Source organism: Cnephaeus nilssonii (assembly GCF_951640355.1).
Source record: "Cnephaeus nilssonii genome assembly, chromosome: 2".
Taxonomy (NCBI): domain Eukaryota; kingdom Metazoa; phylum Chordata; class Mammalia; order Chiroptera; family Vespertilionidae; genus Cnephaeus; species Cnephaeus nilssonii.
Genome location: NC_137073.1, coordinates 51,461,056 through 51,488,815, shown reverse-complemented (window position 1 = coordinate 51,488,815; position 27,760 = coordinate 51,461,056). Strand labels below are relative to the sequence as shown.

Below are 27,760 nucleotides of genomic sequence, written 5' to 3'. Positions count from 1 at the left end.
AAGAGCATAGTGTTTAATTAATTCTGTATCAGAGGCTTTTTAACTTTTCTATCTTTTTCCTGAAAATCATTGCAACCCAAACCTTTGCATTGAGAAACCAATTATTTAGGAGAAATGGAGAAATAAAATCAGAAATTGCATTTGAAAAGAATAAAGCTTAGACATTTGACATCACTTTTATGTTTTGTGGAGCTGTGCTGATAATTGTAAATTGACATATACTTAGCTGAAAATAGTAATGGCCTGAATATGAAAAGAAGAGAATGTTCATGTTTGAAGACAACTTAAGAGGCGAAAAATGTTTAGTTTCAGAACAAACCACTAAAACCAAATATAGTAAGGATAAATGCCTACAAATTTGGATAGTTATGGCTTTTAAAATTGTATGCACAAGATAAAGAACTTATGCCTGACTATATAGGAAAGCACATATAGTTTGTAATAATGAATACAAGTGGATGCATGCCTCTGCCTGCCACAGGCTGTTTGATCCCTGAGTGAACTTGTAGGCTTAACTTCATGCCTGCCAGGTGCCAGTTACTGCTAAAGGAATAAGAGATATTGTCATGAACAAAAAAGACAAAATCCCCTGCCAACTGGAGTTTAGATTCTAATGGGAAAAGAAAAAAAATAATTAAAGAAGAAAAAATAAGAGAAACATATAATATGTTAGATTGTAATAAGTGTTATGGAGGGAAAAAAAGCAAGGAATAGCAAGTGTAAGAAGGTGATGCAATTTTGAGTAGGGTGGTTGGAGAGAGTCTTGCAGAAATGGTGATAATGAGAAAAAATATGGATATCAGGGAATAAGAGACTCAGTGCGGATTTTGGGGGGAAAGTGGTCCAGCCAGAGTTAAGAGCAAGAATGAAGGCCTGAAAGCCAAAGATGTGATCATAATGGAGGCTCCATGAGAGCTGTGCTTTTCTTTGATCCCTTATTGTCTCCTCTTGCCTGGAACAATACCTGCACATAGTAGAGGCTCAGTAACAATTTGTTGAATGAGCAAATCTTGTGAGTATTCTTTCTAGGATTCTGCTATAGTTTTTGTGGGTCTACTTTTCAACTCATAGAAAGAACACACCAGAGACAGCTCGCTTCCCTGAGGTAGCCTGTTATTATTTCATGAGCTAAAGGACCAAAATAATAGAGAGGAGGGCCCCTTGTTGCCCGCTCTGAACATAGGTGGTAGAGGACCATAGCAGCCTGAAGGATCCCTGGACTTCCAGGGCTCATGGTGGCTACTTTTTCTTACCACTAGATGACCCATTCCCAAAGCCTTTTGAAAGCAATTGTTATTTGGAAGCAGCTCCAGCTGACTAGAGTGAGTGGATTACCCTCTACAGTTCAAAGCTGGCCCTTGTTTTCCAGATCACCTCTTTATAGTGGTCACCTGCTCCTTTCATTCTTCCTGCTGCTGGCTACCTTCTTGTCATACAAATCTAATCACTTCCCAAATGAAAACCTCATTACCCACCAAATTGGGTCAAACCTTAAGCCTCAGGCCTTGTACAGTCTGGCCTCCACTCACTAGCCACGTGGCTCCCCATTGTTCTTCCTCCCTTTGGACAAGTGTGCCACCTTCACTATCTGCTGGCTGAGTGACTGTTGACTCAGCTACCACTTATGAAATGAGGCTGCTGTTAGATATGCCTGCTTCAGGGCCATTGTGAGAAACAAATGAAGTAATGCTGTGAAAGCCTTCGAAAACAGAAGTGCTTTGTGAACATACACGATGTTACCCTGATGATGCCACAGGATATGCCAACTCAGGTGAAACTAGAGTTTTAGCAGAGGGACTAGAAAGCAATTTAACAATGTAGATATTTAACCAGAAAAATAAAGACCAAAATATTAATGCCTAATGATAACTACTATGCTGGTACGTGATCAGGGCTAAATACTTGGGGCTATTTTGCATTATCATATTGATTCTTGCCAGTTTTTATATTAACCTTTGACTCTTAGTGCAAATTTCTAATGTTTGGTTAAGCTCTCTAGTAACCCGAAGGGATTGATTGGTCCATTCTCACTTCTTTAAAGACTTGTTCTCTGTCCCCTAAACTGTGATAATAGGAAGATAATCATTGAAGGAAGCTGATGGTAGGTATTGACTTGAAGAAAGCTTGGTACTTAAAATATGTCAAGGGTAATTCCGTGGTTATACTAAAAGAAAAACACAAATGACTTAATAAATTCAGAAACCTGACCTGTACATTTGGGATTGTGTTCCTGTTTCTGTGTGCTGTCAGCTCCAAACATATAATAGTGAATTGTTCATTTGGAGATTGCAGTGCATTTTTCCTACTGAAATACAAATACAATTAACCCTTAAACAACACAGGGGTAGGGGCGCCAACCTTGACCCATGCAGTGGAAAATACCCATGTAACTTACATCCGCCTTCCAAATACACAGATTCCCAACTGTCAGTTGATCCTTGAACAATGTGGGTGTGACTGTGCAAGTCAGTCAGATTGAGTGGCTTAGTTGAACAAAATCTGTGTGTAAGTGGACCCACGCAGTTCATAGCCACATTGTTGAAGGATCAGCCTACAGGTTGGGTTCCAAGCAAGACCAGAGGTCTATATGGCTTGTATCTGAGTAAGCATTTTCTTTACCATCACCTCATAGTATTTCCATGATAGATCCATCTGAGGACCACCTTGGATCAGTAAGGGCATGTCTCTGTTCCTGCCTTCTCTCCTTCATCAGAAAGGTGATAAGGACATACCTGCTTCCCCATTCCCTTGGCCACTGTCTCAAGGTTCTTTAGTTCTACGCCTCAGTTGGTCTCCCTTACTCCTCATGAAAAAAGAAGTTATGGGCTCCAGCAACAGTCAGAGAGGTGTGGTGGGGGCTGGAGGTGTGCTAACCCATTGAGGTGGTTCAGTTCCTATTACCAATCCTCAGAGTCGCTGTGTCCAGATCACACTAGGAAAATTTTAGAAACAGAGACTTTTACAAATTTGCCCTACAAAATTAGGCTGGGGTAGAGATCCTAGGGCTTAGTAATTCTTTAAAACTCTCACATTGGGAAACTAAAGGCCAGAGAGATTAAATGATTGATGGTTAAATGATTCAACTAAAACTACCCCCTCAGTAAGTATTAGAATCCAGACACACCCCCGGTCTGAATCCGAATGCTGGATGTTGCCACAGAGGTAGTATTTGACTCTTTAGTTACTATATCTTTTCCTCCAAGTTATTGGTAATGAGTTTTTATATAAGCCTGTCTTGCTTTTCTAAGTTATATATGTGCTCCCAGCCTGTTCCAGCCACTGTCTAGGAACTTAACTGTTAGTCTTCTCATCTGGTAGGTCTTACCTCGAACTCTCTTCTTTTTGTCACCCCCTTTTCTTGCACTATTAGGAGCTTCAAATATTAAAGTTTCTGTAAAAGTTTGAAAACTGGGTAACAGGAGCACCACTCAAGTACACTGAATGGGAAAGCCATGTCATCAGGAAAGGGTAATGATAAGGGAGAAAGAAGTCTTGGGCAAGAATATGCTGGAGGAAGGATCATCATGGCAGGAAGGATCATGGGTCAGGGTTCTGTAGGCTAGAATTACAGGAGCTGACATCCTGGGGACAAGAGAGAGATGGCTGAGCTGTTGAGGTAGGCTTCACAGGCCAGTCTGCCATGAACAATATGTGATTCCACTGTTGTTTTTCCAGATTATTCCCATGGCTTCCATGTTTAACTATACTTTTATTTATATGTGTATATATTTATATCTGTAACTACATATACACTGTCATATGCATGTGTAATTTGCTCTCTGTGGAATTTCTTTTGATTTGTGCTTAACTGTTTCTTGCAAATAGTTACCCGGTCATTTCAACATCAACACCACCTATTGAATAAGATTTTCTCTCCTAACTTATTTACACCACCCCTTTCTTATAAGAGGCAGTTGTAAGTTTTTACTTTATTATTTTGCCTTTCTTATAAGCATTGATTGGTGCTTTATTGATCTCCCTAGCTTCTGGAAAGGTGAAAATTGTAGGGGAAAATTCTCTTTGTTGTACATATCTAAGAACTACCGTTCACCTTCCCCTTTCTGTCATGTTATCTTGTTCATCAAAACAGGATAACTGTTATTGGACATTTTAATAAGTACCCTGGAAAATGAATTTCTACTAGTTATTTCCTGTCTCAGGACATATAACACAGTGTGCAGTTTTCTAACCTTTCCAGCTGTCAGAATGCACTGAAATTTGAGTGTTGTTAGGCATTTTCAAAGTATGTGAGCAGGTTGGAGAAACTTTTTCACCAGGTGTTTAGGTATCCCTTAATCTATGCACACCTTACACATCCTGTGAGGAGGGTGGGGTCACATTCCTCCTGGAGAATAGGTCAAATTTATAGCCCCTCTCATCCTCAGAAAAAAAGTGTACACATATATTTACTGTGGTTTCCAGGAATTTACTGATTTGTGAACCTCACATCTATATATATAAAAGCCTGAGCGACCGAACGACCGGTCGACCAGTCTCTATGACACACACTGACCACCAGGGGATAGATGCTCAACATACAGGATTGGGCTCCCTCCTGTCTGGATCGGGCCTGTGGGAATCAGGCCGCAACCAGCTATCTGACATCCCCCAAGGGGTACCGGATTGCGAGAGGGCACAGGCCAGGCCAAGAGACCCCACCAGTGCACAAATGCGTGCACTGGGCCTCGAGTTACTAATAAGCAAATTAAGTTTCTTTTGGTGTGAGCCAGGAATAGCATAACTCTCACATTTTGAGCTCTTACCACTTCAGTAGAGGAATATGTGCCTGTATTCTTGTGCAAGACTGTAATATGCATGTGTAATTTTCAGAATGGCTTTAAATTCTGCTTAAAATAGGATGAATGGATGGATGGGTAGGCTGAAGATGGTTAGAAATTATAATTTCTAAAGTTTACTTTCTGAATTGATATGTTTTGATAAATCATGGTTTTATCTCTGCTGGGTCTGTTAATTAAATCCTCTCTGTTAGCAGCCTCAAATCAGAGGGCGATCCCCTTTAGTTTAAAGCCTTTTGTTATGTTATGTTAAAGGTGGTTCTCCCGTTCCCCCTCCTTGCTGGCATCTGTGAGCACCAATTCACAGCTAGAGTAGAGGCAGGAGAATGAAGTTGTTAGAAGTACAGACTTTGGAGTCAAACTGCCTGGGTTTGAGTGCACCTCCTCTACTTGCCATCTGGGTGACATAGAGCAAGTCATTTCATTCTCTGAGTCTCAGTTTTCTCATTCATAGTGTGGCAGTATAGAACCCACCTTGGAGACATTCTGAGGATTAAATGAGTTGATGTTTGTAGAGCATTTAGAACAGCAGCAGGCACAAGGAAGCACCAAATGTTTGACAAATGAAGGTTCTTAATTGTGATAGTTATGAGCAGTTGTGATTGTTACTAATAATGAAGTGAAAATGCTGGCATATTTTTTATAAATTAGAGAAAGCTGAAGTTTATTGCCAAAGTAAATCTTGATGCTATTTTACTTGTATTCCTTGTACATTTTATTAATAATTCCTCAGATTCTTCAAAACAACATACCTAAAATTGTCTCTATGCCAAGCATTATGCTGAGTATTTACTTGAATGTTATTTAGCTCTCACAGCGCTGTGAAGGTAGCAGTACTGTACCTCATCTTATAGGAGAGGAAACTGACGGACCTGGAGATAGTAGGTAACTTTTTGAGGTCACACTGCCAGTAGTTGGTGGTGCTGTGAGGCACAGCTCTGCATCTCTGATTCCAGTTCCCTACCCAGAACCTTATCCTGCCTCTTGCATGGGGCCAGACAGGGAGTGATAATGTGGAGTACATTGGGGAGAATGCTGACTTATTTCTCTTGTTTACTCAGTAATAATGGAACACCCACCATCTATATATGGGAAAAGATCATGAAGGTCCAATGTAGAGTCATTAGAGATAATTACTATTAAATATAGAGAGGATGCTTTGTGATTAGGGATATTTCTGTACATTTAAATCTTAATGCAAACTTGTTTACCACCTCAACTACTTCAAAGGTTGTAAGATGAAATAATCCATGAAAAGCTTTCTGCAGAGTCTGACACAGCAGCAGTTCCTGTTATTGTCACTGTGGTTGTCCCTTGATCTTCAAAGGGACTCTTCACCAGGCTAACTAGTTCTTGGAATTTCAGAGGATAAATGATATATGCTCAGTCATAACTGACTCATGGTGGAACCAACACTTGCCTCTGGTCCAGCTTTCTCTAAGCCTGATAGCTTCATTCTGCAAGCAGACCTCCTACCCTCAAACTCCACCCCGTTGCTGGAGAAGCTCACAAGCCCCACTTAGTCTAGGAGCCTCATGTTGGTTTATCCCCTGAATAAGTTCTGTAATGGATTTTCCCCTGTGTAACTCAATCATCCAAGCCTTCCAGGATGGATTCAGCTGCTGTTGTAATCAGAACTATTTTATGAAGACATTTAGTTTGTAGCTCACCCAACACAGTGCATTGCGCTGTTTCAAAAATTTGTGAATTTTCTTCCCCTCACTCTTCTCTTCTTTTCCAAGGTCCAGATATTACTTACATGTTAATGAATGTAAAAACAGGTCTTTTAAAATCTGTTTTCTCTCCTGGCGCACACAGTGTGACTACATGATATTTTTTAATGGGTTAACCCACACTGTGACTCCGTGAAGGAGGGAGACATGCGTGAGCTCCGTTTTATTGGAGATGAGGAACTGATGTGACTACTCCAAGGTTTCATACTGGCATGTGACAGAGTTCTCTTTGTTATTCTCCTGCAGCTCTTACATTTATTATAAATGATGTTTTTTCATGCTATTTTGAGACTGTGTGAAATTTATAGAAATTTTATTAGAAATCTTTATCCTGTGATTTAAACTTTCTATATGTATTATGTGGTCCTGCAATGACTCAGAATTCCTTAAGTGACTTTTTTCTCTCTCTTCAAACAAAATCTTAGCAGTACCACTGCAAAATACCAGTGTGAAATGTCATAAAACAGGTTATTCCAGCCAAGAATCTGAGGTGAGGACAGCTTTAAATTGTTCAGGCACATTAAAATCAAATCAGTGGTGGGAATGCTGGCAGCTAGTCAGAAAAGATGTCTCTATAGCACATTAAAAATCTTATCCCCTAGTGAGGATGATCAAGAACTTGGGCATATGTGTATCTGTGGCCACAGAAGAAAAAAAGGGATCATTTTCATCATAGTGTCAGAGGTAGGCAGCCACAACTCTATTTGAATCACTGCATATTTCTTCATTTTTCAAAGGAGTTTTAATTCATTTTGTTTATTATCATAAATACATTTCCACTTAAGAAAACATATAATTTATTAAGATAAGTATAATTTAAAATATTCAAAGACCTGAACCACTTATGGCATTATTATTTAAATGGATGCAAGACATTTTACTTCAGGGATATTGCTGGTTTGGTTGCAGGCCACCACAGTAAAGTGAATATCACAATAAAGAAAATCACATGAAATTTTTGGTTTCCCAGTGCATACAAAAATTATGCTTACACTATACTGTAATCTATTAAATGTGCAGTAGCTTGTGTCTAAAAAAATGTACAAAGCTGAATTAGAAAAATACTTTTCACTAAAAACTGCTAACCGATATCTGAGCCTTCAGTGAGTCATAATCTTTCTGTTGTTGGAAGGTCTTGCCCTAGTGACATCAAAGATCATAGATCACCACAAGAAAAAAGTTTGAAATATTGTGAGGATTACCAAAATGTAACAGAGACATGAAGTGAGCAAAGGCTGTCGGGAAAATGACATCAATAGACTTGCTCAACACAGGGTAGCCACAAACCTTCAATTTGTTAAACACAGTATCTGCGAAGCACAATAAAAGCAAAGCTCAATAAAATGAGGTGTGCCTGTAACTGAGCCCTGTAGCTGACTTGTCATGTTTCGTATTTCTCCTTTTGCCTACATAGAAAGAATAGCTTCTGTAATGTGAATTTAAATGATACAGCAACCTAATAAATGTGGTTGGCCTAGGAAGTGATAAGCATAACTAATTTAAGTGTCTCTTATATAAAAATAATAAACCAATACATTAAAGATTTAAGATGTTTTAATGCAATTAGCAAAAATTAGTATTAAGTAATGAAGCCTGTTTCAGTTTTAAGATGGAGTTTACATCATCATTCAGTGACCAGATAAGGACTAAATTCAGGTACACATTAAAAATTTTATCAAGAACTTTATTCAGCTGATGTGTACGTTAAAAATAAATAAAAGCTAACTGCTTTAAGAAAAACTGATAAAACGTATGTAATAAGTGCACAAAAGGAAACCAAAGTCCTCAAGGACTGTGAGGAAACAAAGGCATGAGATGACTTAATAAGGAACCAAGAACATAATACCACCTGACTCCTTGGGGGAGGCCGACAGGCTCAGTGCACATGGAACCTAAAGTGAAATGCACTTGCCTGGCTTCATTGCTACATAAAATGAGCCTTTGTGGTTGGAGATGCTAACAAAAAGGCGGTGAAGTGTGCGGTAGTGTCAGTGTTTGTTTTAATATCACGGTGGCATGTTGGCACTCTGCTCCTTTGCAGGTGGACGGCAAGCATTCCGATGAGGCGGCCTTGATCCTCCACAGGAAGGGCTTTGATTGCCGCTTCTCCAGCAGAGACACGGGGCTGCTTTGTTCCACTACCCAGGGAAAGGTGAGCTGAAAGGTTTTTGTTTGTCAAGTTAGTGTGCTTTCAAATCCTTACTTTCTGCAATAATCCTGACAATAAGATAATGTTTCATTGCTTCTTCATTGATTTGTTACCTTCAGCTACAAATTAGCTCAAGTCTCCACATCTTAAGAAAGCACTTTCTCAACCTTCAGTCTCCTCTCCTTGTCAACATCAAAATGCACAGCCGGAACATGTGTATATTTGAATGTTCTCATTGATTCTTAGGCTCTCCATTTTTTACCTACAAAACATCTTTAGATTACCTCACCACCATATTTTCCGCTTTCTTGGGTATACTCATGCATGCTCTAGTTCAGCAGTTACCAACCAGTGATCTGTGGACCACTGGTGGTCCTTGAGTCTGAAAGGTTGGCGACCGCTGATCTAGTTCAGGGATGGCAAACCCAAGTCCTGTGGTGGCCGACACAAGTTTTATAATAACTTAAGTGAATTGGGGGAGCAATAGGAAAGCAACAAGGAGCAAAGAGAGTGTAGCCAGTGGGAGAATTCAGCCACTGCCCCCAAGGCAACTATCCTGAGCTCATACCAGTTGATTCCCCATGGAAACATGCTGGTCTAGATCTTCTGATGAAGCCAGATTGGCATGCAAGTCCCCACTGTGAAGGCCAAACATCCTCAGGCTGACCACTGCTGGATTTTTTTATTTCTCTTCAAGTTAGTCTTGTTCACAGTTCCATCAAGCCTCTCCCTGGAAGAAAGCAAAACTTCAGTCTTCTGCTTGTTTCTCTGAGCAGGTTGTAACTCTGAGGGATTTACAGTTGGGATGGTTCTAGTACACAGACAGGTCTGCCCCACCCAGCAGCTCAGCCAAACCAGCTCTTCTCCAAAACCTCACACATACCCTCTAGACCTGACTCAACAGATTTGGTTCCAAACCTTACAAATTAGCATGTACATAGTGAGAAGAAGAGAGATGCGGTAGGGGACCTAAATCTATGCAGATAAGCTTCTTTCTCCATTTCGTTTACCTCACCCTTTGTGAAGCTGGTACTAAGAAAGCACTGATAACTTTATTTCTCTTTATTATATTTGTAACTCTACCTATATTATTGTTGTTAGGAGTAAACTTGGTTATGAGCATTTGCATTCTAACATTAAGGCTGTGAGTCTTATGGGAGCTGTAGGACCCAGACATATTCATGCAACCTCTCCACCTTATAAATGGGACTCATTGACATGATGAGCCCTCCTTGTGGCAGGCCCGTCTCCTGTCTCAGCTCTATTGGAACAGGAAAAATGGTTGAGAACCACTTTAGGTGTTTTTAAAGCTTCTTCGCCCATAGATGTCCCTGGTTTTTATTGAAAAGGGGCCCCTCACATGGTAAGTTCTCAGGCTGTACAATAAAGGCGTACAGCCCAGGTTGACCTCTCCTGGTTCCCACTTTCCTGTGTTTCTCCCAGGGATGGTCTGTATGTTCAAGCCTGCAGAGGTATATTTAATCTCCCTCCCCTATTCATTATTGTACTTAAAGGGAACTTCAAACATATTGTTTTAGCCTGGCCTGGTGTGGCTCAGTGGTTGAGCATTGACCCATGAATCAAGAGGTCACTGGTTCGATTCCTGGTTAGGGCACATGCCTGGGTTTCAGTCTAGGTCCCTAGTGAAGGGTGTGCAGGAGGCAACCGATAAATGATTCTCTCTCATCATTGATGTTTCTATCTCTCTATCCCTCTTCCCCTTCCTCTCACTCTGAAATAAACTGTTTTACTCAGTCTCATATTATTTTTCACTGATTATAGAGCTGTGTTGCTAATCTTTCTTCAAAGTTGATCTAAATATGCACATTTTATCATTTACTTTTTAGATATTGATACAGAAACTTTTTAATAAGTTTACTGTTGCAAATCTTGTACCTTCATCATTATCCTTGATGCATTCACCTTCAGACGTCCGAAATATAAGTGAGATCAACTTGAGGCCCATGGAAATCAGCACATTTCGAATCCAGTTGAGGTGAATCTGGCTTTCAAATTTGGACTGTGAAGCATTGGCTTATATACACTTCTTAATTTAACGTGCAATAAGAAGCACATTATTTAAGCTTCTGGCTACTGTGAGAACATGAATTCTGTGTTTTGTTTTTAACCATTACATAAGAAAAAAAAAAAGCCATGCTACAACCAGTTTGGTTTTTGTTTTGTTTTTTAAGTTTCTTTCATCAACTACTACCATCTGTATGAATTGATGCAACAAACAAAGAAATGTCTAAAGACAACCTCTCAACAGATTGTATCTCAGGTTAAATGCTAACTAATTATATCTGTGTTGGGGGTTGTGAAGAGATTGTTACGAGTCTTCATGTTGCCGGTCCTTTGATAATTTTACAAAAATACCCACTTTTATCAAAGTGGAATAAGAAGCTGGTGGGTAATAAATAGCTAATGGCCAAAATGGTTGTAAACATTCATATGCATTAGAAAATGTTCTTGTGTTGAAATATGTGGAAAAGTGCAATCCATCAACCCTTATGGTAAATGTAGTTGATTTTCACACCTTTTTCTAATGTACCACTTAACCCTTCCCTGCCTATCCTTTGTAAAATATTTCCAGAAATATCCGATTTTGAATCATTCAGTAGTAGAAAAAGAGACATATTTTCATTACTTGACAATGTGGGATAGGTGCAATTTATTACATTGTCACTAAAATAGAAGAAGCAATTCCATAGGTACCATAACCTATTTTAGGTACCACAAGGTGTCTTTTTACACAGCTCATTTGAATACAGATGTTCTGAGAAGGGGTTTTCTATTTTAAAAATACCATATCAAAATAAATGTGCCTTATTTTTGTATAAGTCTTGTTAAATCTTTTAGTGTCCATATTACCGTTTAGGGAAGGGGGGAGGTTGGGGCAGGAGAGAGCGTGGGTACTTTCTATGACACATAAATTATAAAATTTTTGCCTGACAATGCTGGCCACATTCTGATCTGTTTCATTAAATTTCTGGTGATATTACTCTAAACATTTTTGACTATTTGAATGTACTGAAATCTCAGAAAACAAAACAAGGGGAAAATATAGTTAATTGAAATATGCTGCTGCCAAGGAGACTGCAATTTGAAGCAAGGATTCTGTAATGTGCAAAGTCCACACCCTGTTTCCACTTCAGAGGAGTTAACCACATTGAAGAGAGAATGCTTTAAAATAGACCTCGTTTGGAAACCCAATTATATGTAGCTCCCCATGACTTATCATATTCAAGAATAGGTCTGTTCACTGAATTCCACACTTTGGTATGTGTGCGCTAACCTCCAAGTGAAGTTCTGAGCCCATGGGCCACTACAATACTTTTTATAAAATTTATTTGGGATCATTGTTAAGTTGACATTAAAATAAAAGCAACATTTAGACTATTCAGTTTTAATATAAAAAGGATTGAGTATGTTCATTTCTGAAAGTTCTCTTTGTGTTAATGAATAGATTATTGTCTGACCTTAAACTTCCATTTACCTCCTATTATTCCAACAACTTTTTAGAGAAATTAAAACCTAATTTCTGTTGCATCCAGGTAGTCTAATTATCATCTGGATTTTTCATCAAGATACAGCTCCTAAGATTATTGTTATGTTAAATTCATAGGCTTCTTTCGCCTTTAATAATTAAGGAAACAGTACTGGTGGTGATAAAGATATTAAAAAGGAGTAGTTTTCATGCAATAAACATGTACTGTAAGCTTCCTTCCTGGTTTGGGGGGGATAGACAACTAAAAAGAAACAAAAACTTCCCTTTTGTGGACGTCTACAGACCTTAGAATTGTCAGAAGCAAGTTCCAGGAATAAGATCAATATTTTCATTGCATCTTAAATGTAAAATCTTCCTATGGGAGTTCACTGTGTTCTGTGGTTAATTGGTCTGGGAATTCTGATCAGTTGAAATAACGTATCTTGATGCAATAACAGTGGTTTTGCCACTTCTGGTTGTTTAAGGATGGTCTGTCCCATGTCAGTTGGGTCTTATTCTGTGTGTATTGCCACTAACTGCTCACAGGTAAAGCAGAAATTTTCTTTAATGAGAAAGTTATCAGGGAAATGAAGAGGGGATGCTTTTGCTTTGGGCTGTGATCAAGAAAATCTCATCAGTGTCTCCAGCACATACTAAAAACTGTACACTTCAGTTGTAATTTTGGTGGCATATTTGTGTGCCTAGGTTTTATTACAGTTGTAACAGATGTTCAGTTGACCGGAGTAGTTCATTACTTTCTCCTATCTTTTTTTTTTTTTTTTTTTTGTAAATTTTAATTTGGGACTTTAACCGCAGTGTTTGAGAACTCAGCATCCTTGTTTTCTACAAATGCTGGCTAAAATAAAATGCTGTAAAGTGTGTTGTAAAACATTGTAATTACCTTCCCATGTCTTTGTTGTACTTGTGCCGAAATGTTTTCACATCCTTTTGTCTGGAAGGAAATATTTGCTTTCATTTTATGTTGCTTACCTTGGAATCAATAAGTTTTGATATTTTCTCTTGGAAGATTTTATATCTTTTTGGGAACATGTAATATAAGATCTCTAATAAAAGATAAATCTTATCACGTACATGGCCCTCTAGAATGTTCTTAAATCTTATTTTGTATCCAAAATATATTAAGACATTTTGAGTGGTAGGGTGGAGTAGTGAGGGCCTTTGTGAATGAATTGCTCCTTCTTTAGCCCAGTTCTAGTTAGAAAAGATAGTTTTCAAGGGCAGGTGGCAGATGGGATGGAGGTGGGTTTCACATCTGGGTGTGGGATCACCTTTGAGATTAGAATCTAGGAACCTTTTGAACAACGTGGTGCCCATGGGTCCTAAGTCAATGAGGAGGAGCAGATTGTGGTAAGAGTCCATATACTCCAGGACAAAGGTGAAGAGGAGAGTAACCCAAGACATGAAGCTGAGAGGGTCCATGTGAGCTGATCCACAAGGCGAGGTGGGTTGGAAGACGGATCTGGAGGCGCTCTGCCAGCCCACTGGCCCTGACCAGCACACAGCACACACCTAGTGGCTTTGGGGGTGCTCTTTCAGAGCCAGGAGATGGGGGGAGTGCAGGATAAGTATCCAAGATGTGGTATGTATGGATTAGCCAGGCAAATGATACATGACATGCTAACTAGGAACTTTCAACTTGTTTTGAGTGACATAATATTGAGATTAATCAATTTGTATATGCCAAATTGTAAAAACCTTGAAAAATAGTAATACAACTTGCATCAGCAGACAATGAAAATTACCTTCAGCTCCATAATACTTGATTATCAACATGTCAAAATAATTTGAATATTAAAACTAGTAAAGAAAAAGTTTAATATAGGTGGGCATATGTTCACGAATGCCTAACCTGTGATAAGAAACCAGCTATGGGGTTTGTGAGACTTATTAAGGGGGTGGCTTGGAGGGGAGTGGAGGGAGATCACGCAAGGCCCTGCTGCTGCCATAAGCAGCAGAGTACAGAAGCCTGAAGAGGTTGTAACTGATGAGACGCCTTCAGCATACACTGGCTTACGCAGGCACAAATAGGAAATTTATGGTCCCCAGCAACAAATGTTCAAGGGTAACTAGAGAGCACTTCAGATACAGCTGTAGCCAAGTATGAGATGATGTCATGCAGGCATGTCTTGCTCTCTTGGTTTTGCTTTCCCTCTGAGCTATTCTCATTCTCAGACAAAGACTGCATATTTGATGGCAGGATGGCCACCAGCGACCCATATTTGCATCCAGCCAGCTTAGTGACCTCAGCGGGAAAAGCACCTTTATCTAATTTTTCAGCAAATGTCCTGGGATTGATGTCTCTGGCTGTCATCTGGCTTATATGCTAATTGACTGGCTAAGGGTAGAGTTGGGTTCAACTAAACCACATGGACAAAATGAGTGAGAAATAGCCCTCCCCTCATACCACCTCCCCCAATAGAAAAGGGATTCTACAACCAGAAAAAAGGGAATTAAATACTAAGATACTTTGGCTGCTAGGCAGGAAAAATACAGTAGAAATACATTGCAGAGAAAAACTAAATGCACAGATTTAAAGAAAGCAAGCATACCCAGTTTCAGTTTCAGGGAAGGTTCTACCGAAGAGGACTTGAAATAGCTTTTAGAAGATGCATTTGATTTTAGCAGATACCGACAATATGTGTATTCCCTGTAAAAAGACCAGGAAACCTTACATCCCCATAATGGCAAGGTTCTTCATACACGTGCTGTCCAAGATGGTAGCCACCAGCCACAGATGGCTCTTGAACATTTGAAATGAGGTTTGTGCGACTAGGGGATTATCTTATTATAGTTTAAATAGCAACATGTGGCTGCAGTATTAGTACTGGTCTGGAGTACATAGTATGTATAAGATACTAACTAGTAGGAAATACAACTAAAAATGTAAGTTAAAATCACATTGTGTTGGAATCTTGCTAGTTGGGCTGGTCCTCATGCCAGAAGCAAGGGCATTACCTGGAAACTTGTTAGGAAGTCAGAACCTGAGGCCCCACACCAGACAGCTGTTCATAACCTACATTTTAGCAAGATCCCGAGGATTCACTGGCCCGTTTCAAGAGTATCTCCTTATTAAACTTTCCTAAGTAACTCTTGGTGATAAGTTCTATACCCTGAATCCTCTGCTACCAGAAAGCATCCCATAAAATCTGTCCACTTGTCCCAATCCAGCCCCCCCCCCCCGCCCCACAATTCCAGCCTCCACCTTGTACATGGCCTGCTGCCTTTGCCTCCTAACAGTTTCTCTGCCTAATTCCAGTCCTACCCATTTTGGTTTCTTTTTTTCACATAGAAGCCAAAAAATGAAATTGAAAAAGCTTCTTTCCTGTTGAAAATTGTTTCTCATTACACGTGAAGTAACATACAAATGTTCACCATGGCCAAAAGCCCTACATGACCTTCCACCGACCTCAGCTTTAGGAGATGTGTGTGTGTGTGTGGCTTCAGAAATCCTTTTCTGACCCAAATCCATGTCATGTTATACCACTCACCCTCGTACTGTTTTCTAGGGTTTTTATGGGTTTCTAACACACCAAGAATTCCTCTTAAGGGCTTTGCACTTATTTCCTCTGCTTCCAAGATCCTGCTTTCAGATCTTCCAAGATAGGCTCCTTGTTCTTCAGGTTTAGTTCAGGTATCATCTCCAGAATCTCCCTTGACCAGCTAGTTTAGCCAGCCCTGCCTCCCCTCCTTCACTGAGTATTTTTATTTCCCCTCTTCTTTTCTTCTTAACAGAGCCAAACTTGAAATTATGTAGGTTTGCCTTCCCCACTAGAATATAAGCTCCACAAGAACTCCAGCTATTTGGTCAGCATTGTATCCTCACCCTGGGAAAAGCAGGGTTTCAGTAAACACATGTTTAATAAATAAATGAAAGTATGTGTATCACCAGTAAATGTTGAGGAAAAATTACATTTTCAGAATTAAAGGCTAGAAAGTCTCTTACATCTTCATTGCATTTTTCTGTTCATGCTATTTTCCTGCTTAAAACCCTCAGGAAGGACTCATTACCAGAAATTAAAGTATAAATGTTTCAAGCTGCATTCCTAGTCCCCTAAAAGTTGTGACCTTATGGAAGATACTGTAGTTGCTTATCAAGCAGCGACTGCCCCTATGCCTTCTTTGCTAATAAACCCACAATTTACTCATGCATCAGACAGTGAGGAGCCTCTGGAGATGAATTGTGATTGGTCTAAATTAGTCATAAGTTCCTTGTGTAGGCTGGGTGATTGATTTAGGGATTGGCGTGTGTCACAATCTTAGCCAATGAACTACCATAGGAGGTTGGTTGGGGGCTTCTGGGAGAGGTCTCCCTCTTCAAAAGGGAAGAGCATGTCACTCTCACTTGACAGTGTCAAAGGCAGTGTTGTGTTGTGTGGAGGCTGGAGCTGAGGCTGGTGCAGCTGCAGCCATTTTGCAACCCTGCAGAGAGACAAGCCTAGGACAAAAGTCAAGTGCATGACCACGTGAAAGTAGAGCTTGGGTCCTGATGATGATCTACTGAATGACCAGCTCCAACTTGGTCATCTATAATAATAAAAGCATAATATGCTAATTAGACCAGACTGCCAAACAGCAGAACGACCATCCGGACGACCTTCCAGACGAAGCCAGAGCTGCGAGGGCCCAGGGACAGACGAAGTAGCTGCGAGGGCCACGCCCCTTGCATGAATTTCATGCATCAGGCCTCCAGTATGAAATAATCGGTCACTTTACTATTCAAACCACTTTGGGTTTAGGTTATGTTACAAACTGCTGAAAGCATTTAAACCCATGCTCTTCACCACTGCCTCAGCACCGGGCTCTCTTGTTTGGATACTTTGCTGAATGGGAGACTGACTAAAGCTTGGCTGTGACATTACTTTCTCAGAATGCAGACTCTGTGTCCCTACTGCTCCTACACCTTGCATATTTTGCTCAAAATGGTTAATAACACTGCACTGAATTATAAAGAGTTTTTCAAATGTAAGGTGAGAAGGGTTTTTTAAAAATACAAAGTGAATCAAGGATGTGTATACTAGCCTTAAGGTTGAAAATGCCTTAGTTTGCAGCATTCCTTTAGCATATACGCTAGGAGAGTGTTTCAGTTCAAACATGGAATCGGGGCTGGCTCCTATGTAGCAAGGTGAGACTTCCCAGCGTCAAGCAAATCTGGAGGCTGAGGGGAAGGGAACCCAAGGGTTGGGTTGGGAGCAATGAGTCGGAGTGGCCAGCTTCTTTGGAGGATGTCACCACACTCTTTAAATCTTTTAAGATTTTCCCAAATAGATTTATATGACTGACTATAAGTGAATTTTTAAATCTCCAAACAGGTAAAGGAGGGAAATTGGAACAGTGCTATTTGAAAGGCCATATTTTAAGGGCCTTTTACATGGAGTCTAGTGTTCTTGGCTCCCATGTGCTACATAGCTTTCCAATTTTTATTCACAAGCTTAGCCTTGGGGCTCATTTTCTGGTCCCAGATCTGAATGGTAATGCAAGTAAGCAAGATATGTCTCTAGGGCCTGGGAGTGTGCAATTTTTTCACTAAACCAAATGAAGCCCTCATTGGTTGGCTTTCAAAGCATGATCTGCAGTTGGGGGGAGACCTTTGTTTTGGCACAAAAATTTTCCCTGACACAAAAAATCAGAGCACTTGCCTGCCTTGGGATGGATTTCCTTGCCTCGTGCAGGACTGAAATAACTTCAGGCTTGCTGTATGGGAAGTGAGTGTTCAAGAAAAATGATTTGACGCATTTGGTCATTTTGTCTTTCTAAATGGATGTTTTAAGTGCAGTTAACAAGATTGCTTTGATGTTAAAATCTATTTTCTTAGGTAAAATCTAGAAATTCATCCTCATTGAATCTATGGGGCTCCCTTTAATAGATCCTGAAGGCAATCGGTTTTAAATTCTGCACTGAGCTTTCGATAAACATTAACTGAAGTTGTCATCTGAGCATAGGCTCTGGGAGGAGGATTTTAATTCCTTACCCTGTGTCTAGTAAAGGAGAGAAGTCCTGCATAGAGTTAAGGAGCCATCAGATCAGGGGCAACGGGGCCATCTTAGTAGGCGGCACAAATCATAGACACTGGAAGTCAGAGGAAGGAGACTTTACTTCCATCTGGAGTGATGAGGCGGAAGGCAAGCAGATGGGAGGATTTGAGCCAAGTCTGGAAAGATAGGTCACCAACCAGCTGTGGGAGAGGAGGGTGGCAGGACACCAACAGCACAAAAACAAGCAAGCTCATGTCTGGTGGAAGTGTGTGAAGGGAAATCATTGGAAGTTAGACTGCAAATGCTCCCTGTAATTGGTGTCTAGACTCTGGATTCTGCAAAATAAAATGGGGTGCATGCACATTAATATTGATTTGCAAACACGTTGGGGTGCATGCACATTAATATTGATTTGCAAACACGAATGTGAAATGAAAGAAGCATGTGTACAGTTTTCAGGAAACTTTAATATACCTACACATAATTGCCAGTAATTGTGAAGAAAAGGACACATGTATTTCTGAATTTCTGATTTTTTTTTCATTATAGCCATGTGATGCTTCATTAAGGCAATTAAGAAATGTAAGTTTCTTATATATGAGCCCGTTGATTTCAGAACTCTTTAGTGATTTTATCAGGGAAAGAATAGCATCTAATCTAAGCTTGGACAGAAAAATTTTGTAGGGTATTGAAGTAACTAGCTCCCTCCATTAGTCCAGTCAATTCACTTCAGGATAGTCTCTGAGGGTTAATTTATCAACCATAAACTCAGGAATATTTGTCACCAAGATACATGGTTAAAGAATTAATGACTGCATCCACTGATAGACCTTGAACAACCTATTGTTCTTTTGGTTTGCACTGGGATGCAAAAGAAAAATATCCCTGCGCTTTCTGTCTGTCTTTGTGGCGGCCCAGATTGAATAAGGGACTACATTTGCAAAAAAAAAAAAAAAAAAAGAATTAATGAGAGCCCTAACCAGTTTGGCTCAGTGGATAGAGCATTGGCCTGCAGACTGAAAGGTCCCAGGTTTGATTCCGGTCAAGGGCATGCACCTTGGTTGCGTGCACATCCCCAGTAGGAGTTGTGCAGGGGGCAGCTGATCGATGTTTCTCTCTCATCGATTCTTCTAACTCTCTATCCTTCTCCCTTCCTCTCTGTAAAAAATCAATAAAATATATTTTTTAAAAAGAATTAATGAGATACATTATTTAAATACTTTTACCTTTAAAAGGTCTATTATTTTAAAGTGTAGTGGAACTTTGTCATAATGCATCTCTTAGGGCTGTGTAATTGAAGTGTAATAATGACAAGGTTTTTTCATTCAGTAAAAAGTACATATGGTGAAAGACTATCCCACCTTATCTGGAATCTCACCCTGTTTGCATGATGAGAGATGAGTGAGGTTTCAATAAAGTTGTAGCCCCAGTTCCTGTAGTTCAATGTGTGTAGGGAAAGTGAAGATCTCTGGAGTACAAAATTTCAGATGAGAAGGGAACGCAAGGCACAGGGTGGCACCAGCAAAAATGACGGGTCTTTGAAACTATGCACCTGCCTTCATTAAAATCTCTACAAATAAACAATGAAATGAAAGCTGCTCAATATTTTAATATTTAAAAAGAAAACTACCTATTGGAGCACCTGATGTCACAGAGCCAGGAGGCTGTAGAAGTTAGAAACTTGCCAGGGTTCAAATAGAAGGCACACTGTCTTGGGGCATGGGGAGCCCTGGGAGTTTGCTGTTGGCGTCTGTGTGATTGTGACATTCAACTACCTGATAATGTTTGTAAAGCAGGGGGTAGGGGTTGCTCATGGCAGTGGGCAGATTTTGACTTGTCTGGGGGCAATAGAAAAAGAAGGGATCACTAAATGTCAATTCCTTTGTTTCTCTTCCTTATTCAGAGGCATAGCCAGAAGTAAAATAATCCTATATAATAAAGAGGTAATATACAAATTGATCCTCACACTGTATCACCATCACAAGATGGCGACACCCACAGTAGAGGCGGGGTTCCCATAATGAGCAATCAGCAGGGACCTGAGGCTGCGTGGCGCTAGGCTGGGGTGGGAGACCTGAGGCTGTGCACCCTGCCCAGCAGGGCTTGACGGGGGACCTCAAGGCGAGCCCCTGGCCCTGGGCCAGGGGACCTCAGGCTGCGCCCTTCACCCTGGGCTGGGGACCTGAGGCCGTGCCCCCTACCCGGCATGCATCGCGGGACCTGAGGCTGACCCCTCGCCCGGCGGGGCTTGATGGGAGACCTGAGGCTGCGCCCCCCACCCGGCACCAGGCCAGGGGACCTGAGGTTGGGCCCCCCACCTGGCAGGGCTTGACAGGGGTGGGGCCAGCTAGGTCTGGATCTCACCCAAGGGAGGTGGGGCCAGCTGGGTCTAGGTCTCACACGATTTCAAGGCACGCAGGGGTGGGCAGCCTGCCACAGACTCTGACAGGAGGAAGATTTTCATATACATTTTACTAATTTTCTCTCATCTCTGACACTTTTATTATAGAGAAAGGGCAAATAGCAATATTAAAATATTTCCTCTAATTCCCTTTTAATATACACGAGTTTCTTGCACCGGGCCACTAGTCATGATAATAATAGTAGACAATATTTACTGTGCCAGGTACTGTACCAGTAAACACCTGGCATACTTGCCATTTAATCCTCACAGATACCCTATAAAAGCTGAACTGTTATATCTGTTTTATAGAACAGGAAAGTGAAGGTTAATGAAATTGAACTCCAACCTTGTTCTGTTTAGGGTTCTGAGAACTACAGTCTACAACCAAAGCTAGCCTCCCATCTGTTTTGTAAACAAAGTTTTATCAGAACACAGTGATACCATTTGTTTAAATATTTTCTGTGGCTGCTGTAGGCTACAAAGAGAACTGAGTAGTTGCGACAGCTGAAAATATTTACTAATGGTCCTTCAGAGAAAAAACAAACACAACTCTTGTCTATCTGACTATAGAATCCACTGGACATGGGATCCCTAGAATTTTCACTTTGGGGGCTATCTATATTATAAAGAGGTAATATGCAAATTAGGCTGGGACTCCATAACAGGTCACGACCAGACATGAGGAGGTTGCGTGCGCAGGTGAGGCCTGGAGCCAAGAGCCTCTTTGCATGGCGGGAGGCGGGGCGCCTCCTCGCTCGATTTCAATCACACACTGGGCCTCTAGTTTTAATTATAAAAGAGAATGGAAAAGGTGGCATCATTAGTGGGAAGAGCACTCAACTTTGAGCCTGGCAATCAGGATTCTAGTCTCAATTCTGTCAGAAAGTAGCCTTGGAAAAGTCACCCAGGAAACCTTTATCCTGACCTATTAAATAAAGCCACCCTACCTTCTAATTCCAAATTAGAAGGTTTCCTAAGTACCTTTTGTGGTTTACAAAAAGTTATTTTAGCATATCATATAAAAGGCATTTTCCTGGTTCTCCACAGCAACCCTCACAGCTCTTGCCAAACAACCTTTTGAAGTCCTTTTTCTCCATGCTTTGGTTATGGAATCTTTGGGTAGATAGACGTTTGAAAATGGGAATAGAATTATCTGTTTAATACAAAAACGTATTTCTGTTTTGTTTTGTTTGCTTGTGAATGCCAGTGTTTCCTTCTTCTGAAACTGTAAGAGGCCTTTAGATAAACATAGGCAGAACAAGGCCTACGGGCCAGGTACAGAAGGTCGCCAGGGCAGAAAGCCCAGGGAGCTTAGCAACGGGCAAAACTAGGAAAACAAGGACTTTGCCCCCAAGGTAACCTCTCCTTCCCTAGCATATTGCTGGTCATGTGGTTCTGACTCTCCCCTACCTTTCATACTGCTGGTCATGCAGCTTTGACCCTCCCCTGACCTTTCCTCTGCTAGCATGTTGCTAGTCATGCAGTTAGACTCCCTTAGAGGGGGAACAAATGAGGGAACCAGAGAATAGCCCTTATACATTAACTCACCAGGAAAATGAGGCTCTGACCCACATCCAATGCATCTAGGCCTCAGCTGTGTTTCAGCTCCAGGCCCAGAAAAGCAGCAAAATCAGACCAGTGATGCCACCGCTGAAGCCTAGACCAGCTGCATTAACTAATGACCTGCCCTGGGGCCAACCAATCAGTGGAGACCACAACCCTGAAAGGACACACCTGAAAAGCTGATGAATATTCTATTGAGTTTCTCCCCTGGGACCTCTCTTCCTAAAATCCCTGCCTTGAAAGTTCTTAGAATGGAAGTCCCATAGACCTCTCCCTCCTGGGGGGAGCACCCCAGCTTTCCCCCTCCCTCTCATCAAACCCCCCTACCACCACCACCAGCAGGCTTATTATTACCTTTGACTGTCCTCTCTCCTACGTCTCACGGACTCTTCCTTTGCCTTAGTAACTTGTTTCCTGAGTCCATTTCTTCTACAGCTCACTTCTACCTCTGTGACTTTCTAAATAAACTTTCTCTTATAGTTTGAGTCTTGGCTCTGAATTCTTTTCTAGCCAGAACTCAAGTACAGAGGTTGCTGAACCTAGGTCCCATCTGACCCTACGGGTCTTTCTGGTGCTGTTCTTGCTGCCAACAATAAACAAAGCCTGGAGTTTTCTCTAGTGAGACTGAAGCCTGAAATTGAAGATTAAGATTAAAAAAAAAAAAAATCCTGAAAGGATTATGTGAAAACCTGTGAATCAACAGAAACAGTTCCTACACAGAGGCCTGTGTAACAGCAGGTTCTTCCATGGAAGGATGGAGACAAATCACGTTAAATCCCAGTCTTTGGCCATTCGTGGTTAAAAACCAGTCTTGGTGTAGCTTTGCCCTGAAAGATGAAAGGAAAAAGACTGCGTAGGAAAAATACAGTGACTGAGGTTTGCCTTCCGCAAAGATGACTTACTTGATAAGAAGGCTGGTGATAGGACCTCTATCTTGTTCCATGGTGCAACACAGTGATTTGAAGCAAGAAATGTGTTAGTTTGGTGATCCCATCTTAACTCTTTTCTATTTAGAATATGAAAATTTGGAGTGGGAGCAGGAACAAGATAATTAATTGTGTATCTTCTTTGAATTCAACCGCAGGCAAGTTTGAATCTGAGAGAAGCTATATGTATATTTTAGGAACAGCAAAATCTCAGAACATCATGCTCATCATTTGGGAATGAACTTCCTTCCCTTTGACTAATATCAGCCTGTTGGATCTCGAGTTGATAAAGCACTGCACATACCGAGCCTGACCCCTTCTTATGAAACAAGGCATTTGTAGAGGGTTGAGTGGTGGGTTCCATGTCATAATCCCTGGAACCTGCTAATGTTACTTTACCTGGGAAAAGGACCTTTTGCAGATGTTATTAAATTAAGAGCCTTAAGATGAGATCACCGTGGCCCATCTGTGTGGGCTCTAAACCGAATGACAAATATCCTTATGAGACAGAATAGAAAACACAGCAGGGAGGAGTCAATGCGACCAAGGAGGCAGAGACTGTGGAGAGGCTGCAGGTCAGAGACAAGGGGAGAGGCTGCAACTGGAAGAATCAGGAAGGATTCCCCTCTGGATCCTCCAGAACAGTGGTCGGCAAACTCATTAGTCAACAGAGCCAAATATCAACAGTACGATTGAAATTTCTTTTGAGAGCCACATTTTTTCAACTTAAACTTCTTCTAACGCCACTTCTTCAAAATAGACTGGCCCAGGCCGTGGTATTTTGTGGAAGAGCCACACTCAAGGGGCCAAAGAGCCTCATGTGGCTCGCGAGCCGCAGTTTGCCGACCACTGCTCGAGAAGGAGTTACTGTAGACATTCTGCCTTCAGAACAGCGAGAGAATAAATTACTGTTGTTTTAAGCCACCCAGTTTGTGGTAATTTGTTACAGCAGCCTCAGGATACTAATAAAAAAACTCAAAACATTTTTATCCAATCAACCCCACTGGAGAGGCACATGGGGCTTTCCCCAGACCCTCCAGGGATTCTGTCAAAGAGGAAGGGTCGGGATCATGAGGAACTGAGACTGGGCGCCTCGCCAAAAACGAGAGAAGCACCACAGTAGGCAGGAACCCCTTCAGTGTTTGATTCGTTTTGTGGGATTAGTTGTACATCTGCAGTTTAGAGCACAACTTGTTCTAAAAACAGGAAGATGTTTTCAGTGACTTGCCACCATTTACCACAGAATGTAACTCATCTAGATAAAGATTGCATTTCATACCCTTGCGGGTTTGCCTCAGTGGTTAGGGCGTTGGCCCGTGGACTGAAGAATCTTGGGTTCCATTCTGGTCAAGGGCACATACCTCAGTTGCAGGCCCTGATCCCCGAGGCAACCAATCGATGTCTCTCTCTCTCACATTGATGTTTCTCTCTCTCTCTCTCTCTCTCTCTCTCTCTCTCTCTCTCTCTCTCCCCCCTCCCTTCAACTCTCCCTAAAAAAGAAAAAGAAAAAGAAAAAATCAATGGGAAAAATACCCTGGAGTGAGGATTAACAAAACAAGACAAGATTGCATTTCATGTTGGCGGTAAATAGCATGCTCTTTATTTGAAAGAAAATAAAATTGTATATTTTCCTCAAACACACACAAAAATAATTTGGAGATTAAAGATTTACTTGAAAACTAATTTGGAGATTAAATATTTAATTGAAAAAATTTATTTTGGAAAGAAACTGTGTGAGATAATTCTATTTTTTTATTCAAAAAATAATAGAAGACGTACAGGAGAATATTTTAATCATTGGGAATGAAGAAGGCCTTCCTATGCATGGCATGAACTTGAGGGTTATAAAAATAAATAGACAAATTTGCTTATACAAATTAAAAATGGTGTGACCACGCTGACGTGGCCTTCCCATACTAGTAGTTAGCAGCTGTGCATCACTGCAAGTTGCCCAGAGAGAGTTGGACCTGCATTACCACCATTTGTCCACCATCCAGAACTGTAATGTCAGTGCTGACATGTAGACATATAAGGAACTGTTGGACATTGAAATTGGGTCTCAAAAGAACTGTTGGCCCAGAAAGAAACTCACTACAGACTGATTCATTTGCCTGCCACCATAACCATTATTGCTTGTCTCATTTTCGGTTCTTATAAGTGTATTTCTAATAGCACATGATCTCACTCATCTAGGGGAAATAATGAACAACATAGACTGATGAACAAGAACAGACCCAGAAACAAGGAGACATGGATCAGACTGTCGGGCCTCAGAGGGAGGGTAGGGGAGGGTGGGGGTAAAGGGGGGAGATCAACCAAAGGACTTGTGTGCAAGCATATGAGCCTAACCAGCGGTTAAGGACAACAGGGGGGTGGGGACATGTGTGGGGAGGGGTGTGGGATGGGAATGGGGGGATGAGGACAAATATGTGATACTTTAATCAATAAAGAAATTTAAAAAAAAAAAAGGTGTGACCAAAGATGCCTTAAATAGAGTGAAAGGAAAATCAAAACAATATATAGTCATAAATACTTGCAATATGTATTGCTTATTAGTGTATTCAACAGTTTTGGAGTATCAGCTCTGGTCCCAACACTATAGTCAAAACACTAAATAGACAAGTATAGGCCTGACCTAGTGGAACTTGTGATCTAGTCAGTGAGGAACCCACATTGAACAAGTGCTTTTGAGTATAATTAGAATTATAAAGGTCAAGTCTGGATGCCATGGGAATGTATGAGATGAATAATTATTGGCAGAAGAGAGTTAGTAATTAACATCTCTAATGTATAAAGAACTCATGGAAGTCAATGAGAAAAATATTAACATAGAAAAATTGACAAATTCCCAAATGGTGAAATATAGTTCACCAATAAACATATGAAGATGTTTATCACCAGGAATAATAAAATATATGCAAATTAAAAATAGATATAATATTTTACTATCAGATTACCAAACAATAAAATGAGTTACAACAAAGACTGCTAATGATAAGATATAGAGAGTTGGGTATACTCTGGTAGCACCATACATTGAAGAAAATCTGACAATATATAGTCACATTTGCAATTTTAAAGTGTGTGCCTCTGTTTAGTGTGTTATGAACTAAATGCTTGCGTACCCTCCAAATTCCTATGTTGAAGCCTTTACCCACAATGTGATGGTGTTTGGAGGTAGGGCCTTTGGGAGGTAATTAGTGTTAGATGAGATCATGAGCCCCGGGTTGGGATTAGTGCCCCTATAAAAAGAGACACCAGAGAGCTGGCTCTCTCTCCACAGGCACACACTGCAGAAAGGCTGTGTGAGGACATAGCATGTTACAGAATATTATACAGCAATTGATAGGGTAGATTTTACATAGAGACATGGGAATATGTCTTAAGATATTTTGTTAAGTGAAAATTATAGCTCCATATGTATAGTATGATCCATTTATGTAAACAATATATAAAGAGAAAAGCATTCATATGTATGCAACCAACTATAAAGTGCTACAATGTGCTAAGTACAGAACTAACTACTTAACATAATTTATCTCATCTCATTTATGCCATATAGCATTCACATGTCATAGGTAGTATTATTATTCCCATTTTACAGATAAGAAATTGAGGGCCAACAGGTTAATTTTCCTTGTCATACAGATAATAAATCGCAAAGCTGGAATGTGAATCCATGCTCTTAACCATGACACTCTGCATAAATGTTCAAAAAGTACAAATACCAGCAGTTATTATTTTACAGTAGGAATGAGAATAGGAATATAACTATAGGGGCCTTTAATTTTTTAGTATTGTGTACTGTGTTTTTTGGTAATATATGATTGCTGTTAAAAATTCAAAGGTATTTCTATTTTGGAAGAAAAAAACCTGTATGAGATAATCCCATGACCTTTGCCTATCTATTAGACAATGTTTACAGTCAGTAAATTGTTGGTACTGTCACATTAATGAAAAATACATCTAAAGCTGTCATTTACGATCATTTCTTAACTAATTAAACTGTTATCAGAAAACCAATTCAGTATATAAATGAAGGGAAAAAGGCTTTAACATCAATTATTTTTCTAGAAAACTGCAACACAGGCAAAACCATAAAATGTCAAAGCTTGAGATCACCACTATGGGTTCCCTAAGTTTGCATTATTCAAAGGGATGTGATTTTCCTGCCATGGGCTTTGACAGGCACAGCTTGGTGAAATTAAGTACACGTTGAAAATAAATTAGATTGAAATAAATTAAAGATCTGGATTTAAATCTTGGCCCTGTCCTTTTACTAGCTAGGTCATTAAAGAGCAAAGTATTTACCCTCTTGAAACCTAACTTATTTCATATTTAAAATGGGGATATCAGTCCCTAAGTTTCTGGGTTTTCATACTTTAAATCCTCTAATATACCCAGTGCATTGCCAACCACTTAGATGCTTAATAAACATTGGTTATGTCTACAGAGATACCCTTTAAGCTCTCAAATAGAAAGTTAAATCGGTCATCTCCGATTTTTCTGTCCTCAACTACACTAGTCCAGAAGGAAGGTGGTTTTCTCCCACTCACTAGCCCAAGCTGGCAACAGCACCATCCAGACTGGATGTTCATCACTATGGTAACAACCGTGGTCTCCCTGCTTCCTGCTCAGTGTTTATTCTCCCATTTTTCCCCTCTTCTCAGAAGCAGACTTTGCTTTATGACTCCCACTCTGAAGTCCTT

General features: G+C 40.5%; 1 protein-coding gene across 1 annotated transcript in view; it reads left to right on the top strand.

Annotated features, from left to right (window-relative positions):
• The window catches only part of MAN2A1 (mannosidase alpha class 2A member 1), a 158,989-nt gene extending 145,733 nt beyond the window's left edge, over positions 1-13,256 (top strand). Inside the window, exons 21-22 of the mRNA XM_079799328.1 lie at positions 8,571-8,681; positions 10,526-13,256. Coding sequence (XP_079655454.1) covers positions 8,571-8,681; positions 10,526-10,678 — 264 coding nt within the window. The 3' untranslated portion in view covers positions 10,679-13,256. The remainder of the gene's footprint in view (positions 1-8,570; positions 8,682-10,525) is intronic.
• The last annotated feature ends 14,504 nt before the right edge of the window (positions 13,257-27,760 follow it).